This window comes from Amphiura filiformis, chromosome 7, assembly GCF_039555335.1.
Source record: "Amphiura filiformis chromosome 7, Afil_fr2py, whole genome shotgun sequence".
Taxonomy (NCBI): Eukaryota; Metazoa; Echinodermata; class Ophiuroidea; order Amphilepidida; family Amphiuridae; genus Amphiura; species Amphiura filiformis.
Window position 1 is genome coordinate 51,185,803 of NC_092634.1, and position 20,288 is coordinate 51,206,090.

A 20,288-nucleotide genomic window follows, 5' to 3' on the forward strand; every position below is an offset into this window, starting at 1 on the left:
GTCTGCCAAAAGCCAAATCGCTGGACCCCCACACCCTTCGGACATGCCAAAATACCCCCTCTTCGACTGCTTTTGTCCCTCCCCAGTTGGACCACAGGTCAAATTCCTGCAAAATTTTAAAAATTCCTGCATAAATTTAAAAATTTAAAAGAATTATATGAGCAAAAAAGCAAACTAAATCCAATACCAACTGAGGGACATTTTAAATGGATCAAAAAAGATTCAAGTAGCGTACATACCCGGGGGGGGGGGGGGCACTCGAATATGAAAGTACCGTACCTGTGCCCCGGGACCTGTGCCCACCAGCGTATGAAACTAGGGGTCTATCGGCGTAGAAATTTTCAGAAAAAAGGGGATCATTCTTGAAAGTGTTGGCAACGTCAAAAATTTTGTATGTGAGCGCCCAAAATTTTGCATCACAATTAAAAATAGCTTTTTACCCAATTTTACAGTACAAAATAGACAAAACTAGTTCATTTTGCTGAAAATGTGCACGTAGTGCATTGAAATTTTAATTTTGAGGACTAATTGCCAAAAACGGGGTCATGGGGGTAGGATTTGCCAAAAATAGGCCTACCAGGGTCTTTTTATGGGCACATGACGTATGTCAATATATGGGAGTTCCCCTCTTGTACATAACCAAGGAAAATACAATTTGGAATGTTGTTGATGTTTCATAAATTAAACAGTTTTTAACAAAAAATATGACATAATTGGTACTCTAGGCCTATTCACCAATTTACAATGTCACTCATATGTAAGAAAAGATGCGGTTTTGAGAATTATGGCATTTTGTGGGCGACCGCGAGTCTGGGGTGAGTTATTTTGATTCAGGAGGTTGTTGATTTCAATTCTATTCTAATTCAATTCACTTGCCGGCTATCTTTTAGAATGCCCTACCATTTTTTAGATTTACAGTGTATTGTGTATGGGTTGTTCATAAAAGATGCCATTGAAAATCTACAGTGGTTGGGTATTTTAAAAGAAATCTGGGATTTTTTTTTTGTGATTGAGACAATTCTTAGTATCTGCCCGCGGGCACTCAACTTTGGAAGTGGTGACTGTCAATAGGCCCCCTCGACTATACCCGTTAGTCATACCCGATGACCCCCCTTTTTTTAGTTGCAGCTACCCCAATGGCCCCCTTTTTCTGCTTGTGGCTTACCCAGAGACCCCCTTTTTTTTAGAATAGCATCATCAAAATGCCAAAAAATAATGCCAACATTTTCAAATTCTCTTATTTCAACAAGTTTGTATTGGAAATTTGAAAAATTTGGAACAAGAAAATAGAATTTTGTTCCATTTTTTCAAAAATTTTCTACCCGATGACCCCTTTTTTGAAATCTTATACCCAATGACCCCTTTTTAAAGTATTATACCCAATGGCCACCTTTTTAATTTTGTTTGTACCCAATGACCCCTTTTTTAAGTAACGTTTTGTACCCGATAGGCCCCTATTTCCCCGACTCCGGTAAGCACATATCCGTCACTTCTAAAGTTGAGTGCCCCCCCCCCCGGAGTATCTGTGTGCAAAGGAAAGAATATTCAAGTTTACGTTTACTTGCGTACAAACTCAAATATTGTTCATTTCAATCAAGGAGAATTTTAATGAGTGACCTTGTAAAAATGTGACAAGTTTCTTTTGGAGCTTGGCAAGAACTTTCTCAAATCAGGTTAACTTGCAAGTTCCAATTTTGTAGCTTAAACTGAATTGAATTGGAATCGAAATGCACTAAAAATGTTGATTCCAATTTGATTCGTTCCATTATACTATAGCCTAAATTTTTAATTTCCAATACAATTCTCTGTTTCTCAAAATCATTTCAATGCAATTCCAATTCAACTTTTCAACACCCAAAGTTATTTTGATTCAATTCCAATTCAATTCTTGATGAACTAAAATAAAAGTAATAAAATAAATTCAATTCTAATTCAATGCATCAAAATGCAAAAAGGACCCAAACTGATTTAAATTCAATTCCAATCAGTGCTGGCAGACAGGGTTTTTTTTTAAGGGGGGGGGGGGCATGGGGAAGTGAATTTCAGGAGGGGGAATCAACCAATTTTGCACCAAAAAAAATTGTAGGAAGCTATAATTATTCCAATAATTTTCAGCCCATTTGAAATTTCAAATTTCAAACTAAATAAAACTTGCTCAAATTGTGTTAAAAACTATTTTCCAATAAGGATTCAGAAAATATATAGTTTGCAGCCTATTGACCTTGACCTACTTTGGTGCATTACGCAGCTTGGTAATAGATCATCCTAAATTGTGCAATCCTATCTTAATTTGAATTGTTGCATCAAAACGAACACTTTGACACCTACTTCTTTTGTCAAAATTTCATGTCTTTGACCCCCAGAGCCAATAACGAAAGAACGGTACGTCCTAGATAAGTCAAACTATCATTTTCTGAATCCTTATGACTAAGAGGACTACATTGGCAAGGTTTTTAACACAATTTGAAATTTGCACCAAAACTCAAAGAAATAAAGTACAGTTACATTGTATTACTTTTCTTTTTAACATGTGATAATTTATTACAGCTTTACAGGCAGCTTTAATATTATCAATACCAACAAAAGTTAAACTGATCATATAAGTTGTCAACACAGCTTTTGCATTTCAAGACGCTACATATTTTTTAACAAAGTTGGTAAATTAAAACAGATTAAAGCCATATTATAACATTTGCCGAGGAGGACGCCCTCACTGATTTTTTCAAATTAATTTTTTTACACGATTATATTGTACTTTATTAAACCAATATATTTTGTATGAAAATGTTATAATATGGCTTTAACTAGTTTTATAAGCTATTGTTATAGCAGGGTCAAATTATGAAATAACCCACCACTAATTGCAACAGAATTCATTTAATCCCCATTCATTTCAGAAAAGAATATTAAAAAACATATGTGACCATCCACCACAAAGTGGTAGTAAAGTCGGCTCTAGATCATTTTCTGTTTATTGCAGATTTTGAAAGAATGCGCTTTCAGCTTTAAAATGACACTTCAACAAACTTCATCGGACATCTGGAAGTGAAGTGATGGCTCATCAAAGGTCAAATTCCTACTATATTTTACATAGAAATCCATTTCCTGTTTTTGATTGTATCTCAAAATGGAAAATGCAGACTTTACACGACCAGTTTGTGGTGGATGGGCACATATTATATCAAAAATCCCTGAAAATCAAAGTGGAACAGTGCCTAATTTGCATAAATCCAAAATTGGTACAGGGGTGAAATTTTAACTTGTTAAAATCTTGTTAAATCCATATGATACCAATATATTCCTCTCATAAGGATTCAGAAAAGTATAGTTTGACCTATCTCTGTTCTCGAGTTAGGCCTATAGGGGAACGGCCACATGTAACTCAAGAACTTTATGTCGAAGACAGGTGGAACTCCCAGGGGGCAACTGGTCATTGACCAGGGGGTATCATGCGTGGCCAAAGATTCAAGTAAAAAGGGTCTTTTTTCATGATCAGGCACTGTACTTAAGTATCGTGAATAGGGTATCTAAAACAAGGAAATTTGAGAAAAAGGATATACCTTGTACAATAAATCGGTGTTTAGGGTCCTTTGAGACAAATGTAGTATGTAATAAAGGTTAAAAATTATGAACTTTTGAATTTGTGTTTTCCCAGTTATCATGAAGGGTTTTAGAGTCAAAATATGACTGATTTACTTGCTTCTAATGGGGGAAAAATAATGTCAATACTTATTTAGGGTATGAAATTGCACTTGTCATACTTGTTTTGGGGGTGCATTTTCAGACCTCGTAAATACTCGTTTAGGGTGCTATTTGAAACTTCGTGGCCACGCATGATACCCCCTCGTCAATGACCAGTGCCCCCCCCCCCCTCCGGGTGGAACTATACTTTTTCTGAATCCTTATGATAAAAGGAATACATTGGGATGGTTTTAAATAAGATTTTACCAATTATTTTCACCTGTGACAATTTTGGTTTTAAATGCAAATTAAACACTGTTCCACTACTTAGATATTCAGGGACTTTGATAATGATATGGCTTTTCTGAAATGCATTGTTGCAATTAGTGATGGGTTAAAACCTCATATGTGACCCCTCGGCACAACTGAGCCCTGAAGTCGCCAATCATCATTTTTGAGATATTCAACCAAAATATTCTGCTTCAAATTAACTTTAAAATGATGTATATCATGTTTATAGTACTTGACATTTAAGTAGTAAAAAATCAATAAAACAGTCAATAAATCCTTTGTTTCCTATTGTTTATTGTTAAGTTCGATGGAGCATATCTCAATAGTTGCACTGGCGACATCCGGGCTCAGTTGTGCCGAGGGGTCACATATTTTCCTTAATTTGACTGGCCTATTGACACAAAACATACTTTTCCCAGCATTCAAGTTTTTCATGCTTATTGCCTACCCAGCCTGTTCAGGTGGAGCATGAGCCCGGGAGCATGAGGCATCATAACTTTCAAAGTGACAGGGGGACGCACACATTATTTCAAAAAGGTCTCACAGTGAGAGATTTTATGCCAAAAAAAGGGGTCATTGGGTAAGAAACCCTAAAAAATAGGGTCATTGTGTGAGAAGCCCTAACAATGGGGGTCTTTCAGTGAGATCTTGGCCAATTGTGAGCCCAAGACAGTGTCGATATACAAAAATGTCAGCCCTTACAAGTACTTTCACTTACTTCTTGACTATTATTCCATATATTGCTCAGCTGAAGCAATTTTTAGAAGATTGATTCACAAAAAATCATTTGAATCCGCCACTGATTATAAATTGGTAATTTCTCAACATTTGTAACTTTGGCCCAAGTATATCAAATTATGTCACGAATTAGTGTACTCTTTCATTTCATATGCAATGGGGTAACCCTGCGGGGGAGGGGGTGATTAAAAACATTCCCAATTTATGATTGAAAGTTGTAGTATTTATAATTATGTGTGAGCCTATATTTTCCTTATTGCTTGATCTTTTCCCCAGTTTTTTGTAGGGGGGGGGGCAGCTTTCCCCCGGCCCCCACTGGTTACGCCACTGCATAATGTCATCACCCTACTACAAAAATTTCCCAAGTCATTTTTTGTAATTTTGAGAACGAAGTACAAAACATGGTTCAAGCATGCATGTAAACATACTTATTCACCAATCTTTGCACGAGAACAAAATAATAATGAGACAAATTAAAGTAAATAATCAGAAATAATTAAGGTGATTACATCACTGTTGCATGCTTGAACCAAATTTTGTACTTTGTTCTCAAAATTACAAAAAATGACTTGGGCAATTATCGTAAGTAGGGTGATGATGAGCTATATGGAAGCACTAGCCAAAAATGTTTTTTGGGTTTTTTTAAACTTAGAATTGATTACAAGTTCTTACACTACTTGAACAAGGGTGTATTAAATTTGCCAACCACTATATCGCCCACCTGTCATGGTCACAGGGAGGGCTGGTTAGTGGTTAATAAAATAAGAGGTGGTTCTCCCACAGCGATGGAAAAAATAACTTGTTCTACAGGGGTACATACCTTCCAAGTATGGTCGATCTGGCATTTTTGGGTTTTTTTTTCAGCATATTACTCTAAAAATCACTAAAATCTGTAAATAAATTGCCATCTTTTTTGCAATAAATTTATTTTTCCCTTGTTTTTTTTCCATTCAAAATAATTATACTTTTGGCTCAAAACAGCTGATTTTACATGCAGCATACAACAAATAATAAAAGATAAAACAATCTCAAAAACAGAAAATATGGGTTGGTCAGGCCAGTAGAACATTAGTTTGGTTTTTTTTGCCTAAACTGGGACATTTTTCCCAAAAAATTGATTTTGTTCTGTTTTCTTTAAATTTTGATTGGCAGGAATGCCCCAAGCATGCTGTCACCATTTGTTGACAACAGTGTCTGTCGGTCATTTTAGACGGGAAGTTTGCTCATGGGACAGGCAAATTATACAGATGCTACATTAATTGTACATGGTCGCATGTCATAAGTTGGGTACAATTTCCATTACATGGTAAAAAATGGCAAAAAATGTATTCTTTGATATGTTGTATATATTGACAATCTCTAATAATTAACACCATTTTTAACCTTAACACCTGCTTAATTTTTGAGATAATGCTTAATTACTAATTAATTAATACACAGGCGTCTATGTAAATCTCAATTTTCAAATGCGTTTTTCTCAAATCGGACCTCAATTACAAAAATGACTGTAAAATTTTTATTTTATGCAAGAATGTCATCAGATTTGGATGATATGTTCTCAAAACATTAATGCTTCAAAATGAACTATTTAAAATAATTGTATGTATGTTAATTACATAGTAAAGGTCAATGACCTTTTATGAGTAATTAGCGAGATGGTTATTCTATTATTGAGGAAATGAATATCAAGAAGAGAATTGTACATTAGCATATTGCTAAAAATACTGAAATTCAACTAGGATTTCATTAAAAATGAAAAAAAAAATGGAACATATAACACTTTAAGGTGGTACTACACACCTTGATAAATTTGTGACTATTTTTGCATTTTTCTCAAAAAGTAATATCACACTGGTAACAAAGGTCATGTATATTGTGGGGGTAAGGAGTCAGGTTGCTGCGCTGGAATTTTCGGTCACTCGATCCAGGCGGTGCATTATTTATGATCAGAAAAGAGGTACCGCTAGAATGTACCTCAATTCTTAACATATAATGAACCCCTTGTCTTGAGTCACTGAAGTTTCAGTGAAGTAATTGGATTTCTTGCCCCTATAATATACATATAACTTTTGTTACCGGTGTGTAGTTACTTTATGAGAAAAATGCAAAATTTGTCACAAAATTTATCAGAGGGTGTAGTGCCACCTTAAGTAGTCAGTAATTGTTTTAGTTGTACAAATTCAACATTCAAAGCTGTCAATACATCATACCCTCCCTAGATTTGCAAAAGTAACCAGTAGTTTTGACATACTGACATGTGAATTTTCACATGATGCCCTATTGCACACACCCGCATCCGCCTGCTCCACATCCGCCTGCTCCTCCACCCTGGCATTTTTATTTCAACTGATGTGATTTTTTTACTGAATAATTTATAAGTATATGCTTCAGTAGACTGAAAGAGTATAATATTAGGCTTAAAATGAGGTATCAACCACTGCTGTAGGATATGGGGTTACGGAAAGCCAATCAAATTTGTATCACAATTTTTAGAAAAGTGTAATCCCTCCACCCTTTTAGCATACCCAACTTATGACATGCGACCACATGTAGATATTGAGAAAGGCTATTTGACCTTAGTATCTAGACCAAATTTACAAAACAAGGCCATAGCAACACAAATTTGAACTCTCTGAACCCCCAATTGGCTGTAGAAGTCTGGTAAATTAGAACAGGCAATTTTACTCAAATGACAGGTAACCAGGGTCTTAGCTAGCCACCCGTCTGGCCGTCATTTTAGATGGCCAGTTTGCTCCTGGGAAAGGCAAAAATAATGCCTTTGACAGATGCTATATTATAAATTGTATGTTTTGAGAAGCTAATTGACCTTTTTAGTAGACCCAATTTGTAGAACAAGGCCATATCAGCACATATTTGAACTTGTTGAACCCCCAATGGGCTTTAGATGTCTGGTATATGTTTTAAAGGTCAAATTAGGACAGGCAATTTTATTCAAATGATGGGCAAACCCTCAATTTCTTGCCAAGACCCTGCAGGTAACTTAAATTTCTAGCTAAGACCCTGGTTGACAGTACTACTAGTCGATTCCTGAATTATGAGTTCCAGTTCAGTAGTGTTTCTTTGTTGCATATTTGATATCCTTTCTCCTGATCTACCACTTGATGCCTCTCCTCTTGATATGCCCGACAGTGTTGACCCTTCTTGGTTAACGAAAAATCTTCTCCTATGTTTTCTCTTGACACTTACTAGCCTCATCCCTGCCAATGGAACAACTTGATTCAACATTTCTTGAAGTGTATCAACAGTTAACTTTTTTCTTGATCTTGATTTTCTTGGTCTTGATTTTCTTGATCTTGATTTTCTTGATGCTTTACGTGGCTTTTCAATATGTCCTTGTGCATCAGTAGACTTCAACCCCCCATCTTGAGAAAGCACAAAATTCACTAAATCGTTTGTAGAATTACATGTAGGTGACATAGGTTCAAGTAGACAATCTCCTCCTGTGTCAAAGGTCGGTGTGTTCACTCTTAAAGGAGATAGTAAAGAAACTGATTCTGTAAGTTTTTGCGCAGCTGCATCTGACCCTGTTACAGTTTCAGTTGGGTTTATTCCATCCAATGTGGCAGATGATGTCACTTCTTTTGGGGTAAGTTCTTGCGCAGCTGCATCTGACCCTGTTACAGTTTCAGTTGGGTTTATTCCATCCAATGTGGCAGATGATGTCACTTCTTTTGGGGTAAGTTCTTGCACAGCTGCATCTGACCCTGTTACGGTTTCAGTTGGGTTTATTCCATCCAATGTGGCAGATGATGTCACTTCTTTTGGGGTAAGTTCTTGCACAGCTGCATCTGACCCTGTTACGGTTTCAGTTGGGTTTAACCCATCTAATGTGGCAGATGAAATCACTTCTTTTGGGGTATGAAAATACTTTTCATACTTTGCCAGTCCTGCAAATCGACTGTTGATCCGATGCGCCTTTCGTTCTTGCGTAGCTGCATTTGACCCTGTTACAGTTTCAGTTGGGTTTAACCCATCCAATGTGGCAGATGATGTCACTTCTTTTGGGGTATGAAAATACTTTTCATACTTTGCCAGTCCTGCAAATCGTCCTTTGATCCGATGCGCCTTTCGTTTAATGCTCATTACCTTCAAGTTCAGTCCTGTTGGTGTAAGAATGGATGTCAACATTTGTTCTATTGCACAATTAAGCTCATCTCCTGTTTTAGTTGGAGCATGCGCCTTATTTATGCTTTGCTCATCTCTGGTTGGAGCTGAAGTACTTGGTCCTGATGACATGACGGTTTCATTTGGTTCAGTTGGGATATAAACACTTGATCCTTCTGTTGCACCTGTTAGCACAAACCCTTGCTGAGTAAGATTTATTATCTTCTCCCCAGACATGTTAGGTCCTTGTACAGAATTTGCATCTTGCCTTCTTGCAGGCAGATCTGATTCAGATCTGCTAGGTGTTGAAGTTGATCTCAATACTTTTGGTGTCAATAACGCATCTAATAGCCTTGATGCTTCATTTAGTTCAGTTGGGATATAATCACTTGATCCTTCTGTTGCACCTGTTAACACAAACCCTTGTTGAGTACGATTTATGAGCTTCTCCCCTTCGGATGTTGATACGTTCACAGACGTATTTGGTTGTACAGAATTTGCATCTCTTACAGATAGAGCCGATTCCGGGGCTGATTCAGATTTGCCGCATGTTGAAGTTGATCTCAATACTTTTGGTGTCAATAACGCATCTAATAGTCTAGATGCTTCATGACTAAAACCAGGTTTTTTAGGAACTGGCTTTGACACACCTGGTATCCTTGGAATTTGTTTATGAATTCTTGTTAGCTTAAACGTGTCAACCCCTGCTGATGTACGTGAAAGAACGTATCGTAGAGACGCTTTATCTACTGGCGGTGCAACAACTGGCATAGTAGTATCCATGTTTAAGTATTTAGGAGATGGTTCATTTCCTGCTGGTTGAACAATTGTCACCACCTTACTTGAAGTATTAGCCAAGTTTACTTCTTTTGTGGAAACTGGCTGAATTGGGACTTGTTTTGGACCTTTTCCTGAACGTCTTGATGACTTGCTTGGGACTTGTTTTGGACCTTTTCCTGAACGTCTTGATGACTTGCTTGGGACTTGTTTGGGACCTTTTCCTGAACGACTTGATGACTTGCTTGGGACTTGTTTGGGACCTTTTCCTGGACGACTTGATGACTTGCTTGGGACTTGTTTGGGACCTTTTCCTGAACGACTTGATGACTTGCTTGGGACTTGTTTGGGACCTTTTCTTGGACGACTTGATGACTTGCTTTCCCACTTATCAATAGTAGTTCTAGCAGTGTTAGCACATTGACTCAAATTTTGTGTAATATCAGTTATCTTTCCTGATACTGCTTGTTTACTATGTGCTGTAAAGTCATGATTGATATATTTGATGAGCTTGACTTGTTTTTGTGAGTTATTTATGTTACTTTGATTTGTAGGTTTTTGATTTTTAGTTTTTTTGGCTTTGAAGCCTTTGATCTACCACCTGATGTGACAGTTGATTTGTATTTTTGTGAGACAATAGAGTTACTTTGATTTGTAGGTGCAGCAGTTGGCTTTGACATGCCACTGGATGTGACAATTGATACTTTTGATGTGTCCATTATACTTGATACCAGCTCTACAAGTGCATTTGATGGGGGCGTGTCTTTTCGTGAGTCATTCGAGTTACTTTCATTTTTAGGTGCAGAAGTTGGCTGTGACGTACCATTTGATGTGACAGTTGATTCTATTGGTGTGTCTATCATACTTGATATCAACTCTCCAAGTGCATTTGATGAAGAAGTGTCTTTTTGTGAGTCAATAGAGTTACTTGGATAGCTTTGATTTTTAGGTGCAGTATATTGCTCTGATTTACAACCTGATGTGACAGTTGGTTCTGTTGGTGTATCCATTATACTTGATATCAGCTCTGCAAGTGCATTTGATGGGGGCGTGTCTTTTCGTGAGTCAATCAAGTTACTTTCATTTTTAGGTGCAGAAGTTGGCTTTGACGTACCACCTGATGTGACAGTTGATTCTGCTGGTGTGTCTATTATACTTGTTATCAGCTCTCCAAGTGCATTTGATGGGGGCGTGTCTTTTTGTGAGTCAATCGAGTTACTTTCATTTTTAGGTGCAGCAGTTGGCTTTGACATACCACCTGATGTGACAGTTGATTCTGCTGGTGTGTCTATTATACTTGTTATCAGCTCTCCAAGTACATTTGATGGGGGCGGGTCTTTTTGTGAGTCAATCGAGTTACTTTCATTTTTAGGTGCAGCAGTTGGCTTTGACATACCACCTAATGTGACAGTTGATTCTGCTGGTGTGTCTATTAAACTTGTTATCAGCTCTCCAAGTGCATTTGATGGGGGCGTGTCTTTTTGTGAGTTAATCGAGTTACTTTCATTTTTAGGTGCAGCAGTTGGCTTTGACATACCACTGGATGTGAAAATTGATACTTTTGGTGTGTCCATTATACTTGATACCAGCTCTACAAGTGAATTTGATGGGGAAATGTCTTTTTGTGAGTCAATTGAGTTAGTTTGATTTTTAGGTGCAGCAGTTGGCTTTGATCTAGCACCTGATGCGACAGTTGGTTTTGTTGGCGTGTCCATTATACTTGTTTTCAGTTCTGAGGATGCATTTGATGGGGAAATGTCTTTTTGAGAGTCAAGAGGGTTACTTTGATTTTTAGGTGCAGCAGTTGGCTTTGACATACCACCTGATGTGACAGTTGATTCTGATGGTGTGTCTATTATACTTGTTATCAGCTCTCCAAGTGCATTTGATGGGGGCGTGTCTTTTCGTGAGTCAATCAAGTTACTTTCATTTTTAGGTGCAGCAGTTGGCTTTGACATACCACCTGATGTGACAGTTGATTCTGATGGTGTGTCCATCATACTTGATATCAGCTCTGCAAGTGCATTTGATGGGGAAGTGTCTTTTTGTGAGTCAATATAGTTACTTTGATTTTTAGGTGCAGCAGTTGGCTTTGACGTACCACTGTTACCTGATGGGACAGTAGGTTTGGTTGGTGTGTCCATCATACTTGATATCAGCTCTGCAAGTACATTTGATGGGGAAGTGTCTTTTTGCGAGTCAAGTGAGTCACTTTGATTACTTTGATTTTTAAGTCCAGCAGTTGGCTTTGACGTACATGTACCACCTGGTACGACAGTAGATTCTTTTGGTGTGTCCATACTTGTTATCAGCTGTTTCAACCCTGCAAGTGAATTTGATGAGGAAGTGTCTTTTAGTGAGTCAATAGAGTTGCTTTGATTTTTAGGTGCAGCAGCTGGCTTTGATTTAGCACCTGATGTGACAGTTGGTTTTGCTGGTGTGTCTATTATACTTGTTTTCAGTGCTACAGATGCATTTGACGGGGAAATGTCTTTATGCGAGTCAAATGTGTTACTTTGATTTTTAGGTGCAGCAGTTGGCTTTGACGTACCACCTGATGCGACAGTAGGTTTTGATGGTGTGTCCATCATACTTGATATCAGCTCTGCAAGTACATTTGATGGGGAAGTGTCCTTTTCTGAGTCAATTGTGTTACTTTGATTTTTAGGTGCAGCAGCAGGTTTTGACAGTGTGACAGTTGATTCTTTTGGATGGTCCATTGGCATTGGCTCTTGTTGAGTACACCTTGTTATCATATCTGAAAGTGCAGTTAAATGTTTGGTAGTGAAAGTGCCTTTTCCAGGATGCCCACAATGCAACTCTGCTGGTGCGGTCAAATATGTGGTCTTCTTTTTCTTTTGGGTGGGGAAGTATCTTTTCCAGGACCTTTGGAAGGTCGTTTTCTCTTGCCGGAAGGCATCTTGAAAAATCTGAAAAATCAAAAAAAAAAAAAAAAAAAAAATGTCAAAAAACATGCACTTATATTGTTTCATCATTTTTGGAATTTTGAGATTGAATTTTACAGGTCTACATCTCATATAAATTCACTGACCGTCTGTGATAATAAGCATGGTTTTACATAAATAATTATGTCCAAATTTGACCAATAATATTTACTTCAAAATGCACCATTCAAATCAAAACTTAAACAACTATCAAGTTCTGGAATTCAAATGAAGGCCAGAAAATTGTCCTTTTGTATCCCTGCTTCTGTTATATATTTCTGGTCTCTACTTTCACATTTGTTCCAGAAATTATAGACTTTTTATTTTTTTTAGTTCAGTTATCAACATGCTCTTTGTGTATCGATTCGACATGTTGGAAGAAAATATCAAGATACATACATGTATATTCATAACCTCATGATCAGATGTGTCTAATTCAATCACAGAAAATTAATTTTAAACAAGCAGATATATGCAATTGCAGGTAATATTAAAAAAGCATTATAATGACCACGTCTTGTGGCATACAGTAGTACATTTGTACATGTATATATAAGTATGCCTTACAATGACCGCGCGTTGTGAGAAGTGTTAAATGCGTTCCAACATTTTATGCGGGCACTGGTCGTCATATTTGAACATCATGATTCTAAGCTAGTGTGATTCGTCGGCGATGTTCGCTAGCAGTATTTTCTTAATTGGTTATAAATTGTCGCTAATATTGTTTTTGAGATATTGGCAAAAACAGTGTTCAAATTCTTTTGTTTTATAATATTGTTTTCAGCCATTGATAAATTGCTCATACCTTGGTAACCAGATGTCCGATTTTAATGGGGTTTGCATCAAAATGTAGCATTTGTAAATTGCCAGAAAATGATGTAAAAAACTTCTATTTGAAAATTGAAGGATATAAAACATGCTTCTAGCTATACAAATATAAATACCAATCATCAAACAAGCTTTATTCTGTTCAAAAATCCATGTTTTTTATCACAAGTTTGTTGACGTAAAAGAGCTGAATGCAAAACCGGTGAAATGCAAACTCTACTTTCACAGCTAGTACATGTACATATGTATGAGCACTTGAAGTTGATGTACGCTCATTTTGACGGTGTAGGTTTCCTTGATGCAATTTCTTCTTTTAATTTTCTATGTAAATATGTATTGTGTTTGGGTCAATTTGGCTGACTAACAAATTATGTGTTAACTAAGGTTTGCCTTTTGTACCTATAAATAAACAGTTAATCATAAGGCCAAGTAAAATAAATAACGTGTATATTGTCCCTGCCCTCACCGATTTTTGGAGATTTTCAAATATTTTTGTTATTTTTCCTAATTTGCTTCCTTACGGTACTTTGCTTTTAAAATTGTTGCGATGAAATGACATGTTTAGAAGTTCTTGGTTATCATTTATATACACATTGCAAACACTTTCTTCAAGCTAGGGGTAGGGCTTTGGGGAAATAACAAAAATATATATTTACATACCTGCCAACATTGTAAAAAAAAAATCTGTACAGGGTACAGCGATCCGGGCGCTGAGCACGCGCTCTCCGTAACGGCACATGCTTGCCAACCTTTGGAACTAAGGTTGGTGTATAATTAGAGTGAAGCAAGAAGCGAAACAAAACTTTGGAAAAAAAGAAGTTATATAACTTGTTATTCAAGGTTGGGAAAAATTTTAAAAAAAAAATGTTTTTAATTAAATTTTTTTTTTCTAATTTTTTTTTTTTTTAATTCAAAGTTTTTGGCAACTTTAGAGAACCACTGGACCTATTCTGAAGTGCTAAGATCATTCACAGGTAATTTGAAAAAAATTTAAAAAAAAATTACAAAAAAAAATTACAGTTTGTTATCCTTAATATGTAAACCATTAACTAGTGTTTACCATTTCATGTATCACATATTATAGATGCATTGGTTTTGCATGCATTTATAATATGTGCTACATGAAGAGGTAAATATTGGTTAATGGTTTGCATATTAAAAATAACAAACTGTAATTTGTTTGTAATTTTTTCCAATTTTTTTTTTTAATTAACTGTGAATGATCCCTATGATCCTAGCAGTTCAGAATAGGTCCAGTGGTTCTCCAAAGTCGCCAAGAACTTTGAAAAAAAAATCTAAAAAAAAAAAAAAAAATTTTTTTGCATTTTCAAAAATCGGATTCGTTCCGATTTTTGAGGTCAAAGGTCACAAAAATCGGAACGAATCCGATTAAATCGGAACGGTTGGCAGGCATGTATTTAGGGGCCTCCCCGATTTCTGTTGACAAACATTTGTAATTGCAATTTTACACAGAAATGAATGGTAAAAAAATAACAAATAATACCTCGGCCCCTCGGGCATTACAATCATTTAGTCATGAAAATATATGAATGAACCCCTAATTCATACATACGCGCTATATAACAGCATGCGAGATTGGTCGATAGGCGGGCATAAACAACGTTTATGCCCTGCTATCCGGTCATATAAACAAACTGCGAGAGAACTGATGGACGCTCGCGAGTAGGATATGGCGATCTTTTCTTTTAGACCACCCGAGCTATAAAAAATTACGAATTCATCAAATTAAACTTTCGCATCAAGGTTAAACATGTTCTTAGCTATACAAACATACCTTTTATTTTGTCGAACAAGCTTCATTTTATTCCAAAATCCACGTTTTTATCGCAATTTTTGACGTAAAAGAGCTTCATCAAAATACAAAACCGGTGATGCAAACTCCAAAACTTTCGCGCAGCACGAGCGCTTGATGTACGCTTGTTCTGACGGTGATTTACGCTGGCGTATCAAGCATTTTCAAGTGCGTTTGACAGTATTTTACTGCATCACGCAATTTTGCATTTATTTAAGATGGCAAATTTCTCGAAAACATGATGTAGGCCTATTTATCTTTTAAAAAATCCCTTGTTTCACAAATTCGTTGCATTTTTCCACTCATCTGATCATCTTTTTATGTGACGGCAGTTATGCTGATTTTATGAAGGTATGTTTCTTGCTTTTCCGATAATTTTAAAATTGTTTTTTGAGACAAAAACTTCCTAGCAGAATAGCCGTTTTTGCTTGTTTTCAAAAAGTTGTTTTAACCTTGTTTTTTACCCCATAATTTGCCCTCCTTCCAATACATTAAACCTTGACTTCAAAGTATTTGGTAACTGTTTAACCTTGATGCAAAAGTAAACCTTGTCCTTGACTGATGTTAAAGTAATAATTTATTTTAGCCCCTATTTAGCTATTATATAGCGAGGGTGGTCTAAAGGAAAAGATCACCTAGGATATTACGCGCCCTATGCTCGCGAGCTATTTACGCAAAAGGGCGAGTGATGTACGCGATGTACGCGCGCGTCCAAACACGATGGACAATCGTTTAGTCATGAAAATATATGAATGAACCCCTAAATTATAAATTACTAGATTTCGCGGTTCTCGGGTTGTGAGGTTCTCGTAATAGGCCTATCTCTAATTGCCCAACACCCATTACCCATAAAGCTGCCCTGACCTATTAAACTACTATAGTCCTCGCCGTCTCTCAATGATCAAGATCCAACTTGACACAACTCTGTTTTGTAGCTGTGACGCTTTCTTCGGTACCATAATCTGAAACCCATCGTTCTGAGTGTCCTGCTACTACGTTGGAGGACCCGAAAATACCCAAATTAGTATCTAGATTGGATGTATAGGCCGTTACTTAAGTAATGAAATCAATCGGGAGAAATGTCAACCCAATAAGGCCTAATATTACGGGTTATAGGCCATACCTGATTATTTTATTAACAGATTATTTTTATCATAATGTTAACCATTCTGGAGGGCCTCGGGAATACCGAATAGTCATGTTCTACTGAAATAGGCCAATGCATGCGTTCCGTATTGAAATATGTGTTGAAAGTAGGCCTATTGGTCCGATGAGGTGGCCTAATGCTTTCCGATGCGCGCATTGCGCCCGTCGGCACTCCGCGTTGATAGTATTGCGCGCATCGCACGGCACTCCGCGTTGATAGTACGCGATAGCGCCCCACGAGCATGCGATTGTGCACCGTGCGAACGCGAACCGCGCGAATGCGAACGCGATAACGCGCGGACAGAGAGACGGACGGACACGCCGTTATTAGTATTAAGATAAGCTTACCTATAATATGCTGGGTTAATATAGTATCAGTCACCGGTTGTTACTTAAACCAGGTCCAGGACCAGGGACAGGGTAGAATAATACAAATTACGAGTGCCAAATTACCTGCTGTGTTACACAGGCTGTTTCAATACCTGTGACTACTAGTTTAATCATGGAGGTTTAATAATCAAAAATAGATGGTTGCTGTGTACAAATTCAAAGGAAAACATCTCCCCCAAAAACAACTTTTTCCGATGAAATCGAACCGTTCGGACGTGATGAGGGCTCACTGCACTATTGTTAACTAGTAACAAACGCACGGCGCATGCGCGAGCCGGGAAATTCAGTTTTGGTTTTGAAACGTAAACAAAGCCGAATATTAAAACAACTCCATGCAGAAAATCACTTCTTTTTATAAAACTAAGCAAAATGACAACAATTACTTCATGGAATATAAACACCAAAGTCATATCTACCACATATGTCAAAAAGAAGTTGAAAATTCATCAGATAAGCGAGAAAGAGTCGAATTTTAGGTCAAAAAAAATTTCGAAAAAAATCACATTTTTTTGGCCTAAAACTTGGCCATAACAAAATTCCCGTACACCACCAATTTCATGATTTTTGTCCTCAAAAATTAACTGAGTAATCCTCATAGTGTTTTCAAGTCAATTCCCCGGGAGACGGAAAAACGGACATATAGAAAAAAAGATATTTAATTTTATTTAATTTTATCCACAAATTGACACCTGAGTTAGGGCGTTGCAAACGTGCCATATATGTGTAGGGACCGAGTCTACAGCAAGCTTGAACTTCCCGGCTCGCGCATGCGCCGTGCGTTTGTTACTAGTTAACACTATTGCTGGTGTCACTTTAGAGGGCGCCATACATTAAATTGTGATGACCAGGCGATGCATGACAACGCTTACATGGCTTAAGCAATCCTCGGGAGGAAAACAGCAGATGATAATTATATCCTGCTCTATAAGTTTGTTCAGCTTATATATAAAGGCCGAGTAAAAAAGAATACATGTTTCTCGTCCGCGCCCTCCCTTTTTGAAGATTTTTCAAATTTCTTTTTATTTTGTAAACTTTCAGTTAGGCCTATAGCCTTGTTGAAAAAGATAAACTTCAATGTTGATTATTAGTTTCCGATTGGATGTTTGAAAAAAAGGATGAGGTCGCTATTTCATTATCATAGGGCCTGCACTTTGGCTCGTTTTTCGCAGGTTTACATGGTCCAATAATCACAAGATGACTGACATGTGGTAACAAAGGAAGCAGTCACTGCAATTTGATTATGTCCCATATGATTGGCCATTCAAGACACCCCTGTGAATATACTATAGCGGCCTTTTCAAAATATAATACCTGTTTGCTTGACTGCATTGACAATTATCCGGGAACACAGTATATGCATTGGACAAACTTTTTACAATAAGCATGATTAAAGTGATGATGTGACCTCCAGATTTATACATCGTTCGTCTCGCACACTGACAACATTTGATTGAATGGATTGTAGGCTACTGCGCCGTGATTACGGTGAAGGACACCGGTTCAAATCCTTTGTTTGGAGCCAATCGATAAAAGCATGCAGGGCCTCTATACGTCTATACCCATGTACAGTTTATCCCTTACATAACCTATGTCTTGAATACGCTGGCAAAGTTATGTAATAATCGGATTAATACTATATAGCAGTAGGTAAAAACAAGTTTTGAGTAATCCGCGCTACAAAGTCCCATTCAGTGATCCCAGCGAAAATTTTTTTTAATGAAAAACAAATGGCAAAAAAGCAAAACAGGAAAACGACAGTATTGACGAAGTTGAAGCCCCATTCAAATATATGTAGGCCTAGCTAATTTATATACTGTCAGTACCGGTATATAAATTACAGACTCACGTAAATGCATTATTTTTTTTTTAGACACACGGCTTTCGGCTGAACCACTATACTAGCAAGCTATGTTAGCACATCTATGACAATGACGAAAGGTACAAAATCATCCATAGGCCTTTTATGACCTTTGACATTCTTTTGTGGCGAGTGACATGGTCTTTCAATTCACGCCGAGTGTCCTTGACAGGTTTGACTATGCTTCAGTAGTCATGAAAGAATTCAAAAGATAACCTCTGCCCCAATAATCCCAAGCAATTGTCTGAAATTGCTCCTCGGATCATAAGAACTCAGTCCTCAAATGATAGTCATAATAATGTCCAAAATATAAAAATTACTGACTATCATTGTATCCAAAATCTGAATTTTGATGATTTTTACGATCGTCGGGATGAAAAAAAATCAAAAAAATCACTGAATGGGCCTTTAGTTCCCCATCTCCTTTCCCTGGCAATATAAATCAAAGAAAAATAAAGAAAAAAATAAATAAAACAAGAAAAGGAAAAAAAAGACAAAGAAATTAACCAAATTAAGGGATCTGGAATGAGCGTTTTGAGCGTTTCGATAGTATTTTTTGTGGGACATGAGAGCACATCAGACATATCGAATTGCATTCTGAATACGAAGAATGTCTTTCTGATATCAAATAAATTTCATTGTTTGAAATTCACGATATAATACAAATTTTATGACAAATTATTAAAATTTGATATTTTTCACATTTTTGATATATAACAGTCCTCGAAGTAAATATCATAAATCTAATGATATATTCTTAAACAGTCCCTGGCATACCATACATGTATAGGCCTATGTATAGTAAATTAGTCTGCTTTATCTGTTTTGTGCTGTTTAAGCAAATTTAAACATAATTTCCATAAAATGTAAGCTTTTACTGTCAGATATGTCCCCTTTTAATTTTGAGCAGAACAAGTGAGGTAAAGCACAGAAAATTGGAATTTACTACTACTAGCGCCAATGAATGTTATACGATTGTAAAGCGGTACGATCCTCTGGGTGTGTGTGTGTGTGGGGGGGGGGTGCGTGTGTGTGTCCTGCACGCGTATTTTTTTCTGCAACTATAACGGGACGCAATACGATACCGGTATGTTATAAGAATCAAACTTACAAGAAAGATGGCTCTTGTCAAATCCTACAATTCTGTCAGAGAAAATATGCATATTTGCATTAAATTTTAATTAATTGACATAATTGATTAATTAATAAATGTATTATTTAATGATTTACCATAATTCCAAACATGTCAAACAATATGTCAAATTAAAGCTAATGAAATGCTTTATAAATTGGTCAGAGCACATTTTGCAGAATGCATTTAGTATTTTAGTTACATGATTCCAAACATTCAATTCCAATTTTTTGCTATACACGCATAGGAGCTGTACTTTTAGAATCCGCGCCTAATCAATAATAATAGTCTTTCACTCCATTGTCAAAGTACTGTGCTCCCTGTAGCATTATGTGAGTGTGATGGTTTTGTAGCAGATGACAGACATTCAAGCCTGTCAAGGTCAGTTAGTAGCCACTTGCTGAATGGATGGCCATTATCAGCTATCAAAGAGATGCCTTGTGCAGCTGCCAATCACAGTAGAGGTTTGATAACATTTTGTTAAAAACCCAAATGTGATATAAGGACAAAGCTGTGCATGTTAGTACTTAATTGTTTGGATTCTTATGTTGAAATTCCCTTGTA

The 20,288-nt window shown here is 36.8% G+C and overlaps 1 protein-coding gene across 1 annotated transcript; it reads right to left on the reverse strand.

The window, feature by feature from the left end:
* Positions 1-10,145: 10,145 nt before the first annotated feature.
* LOC140157303 (uncharacterized) lies at positions 10,146-16,968 on the reverse strand. Its single transcript, XM_072180446.1, has 2 exons — positions 16,798-16,968; positions 10,146-12,542 (listed from the first exon to the last, which is right to left on the reverse strand). The coding sequence occupies exons 1-2, from the start codon at positions 16,846-16,848 to the stop codon at positions 10,146-10,148; spliced, it is 2,448 nt and encodes an 815-aa protein (XP_072036547.1). The 5' UTR covers positions 16,849-16,968.
* Positions 16,969-20,288: the final 3,320 nt, after the last annotated feature.

Coding starts and splice junctions, on each gene's coding strand:
- LOC140157303 (XM_072180446.1), bottom strand. CDS start 16,848: ATGATTAAACTAGTAGTCACAGGTATTGAAACAGCCTGTGTAACACAG. Junction 12,543..16,797: donor CAGCCTGTGTAACACAGCAG/GTAATTTGGCAC, acceptor TTGATTTTTCAG/ATTTTTCAAGATGCCTTCCG.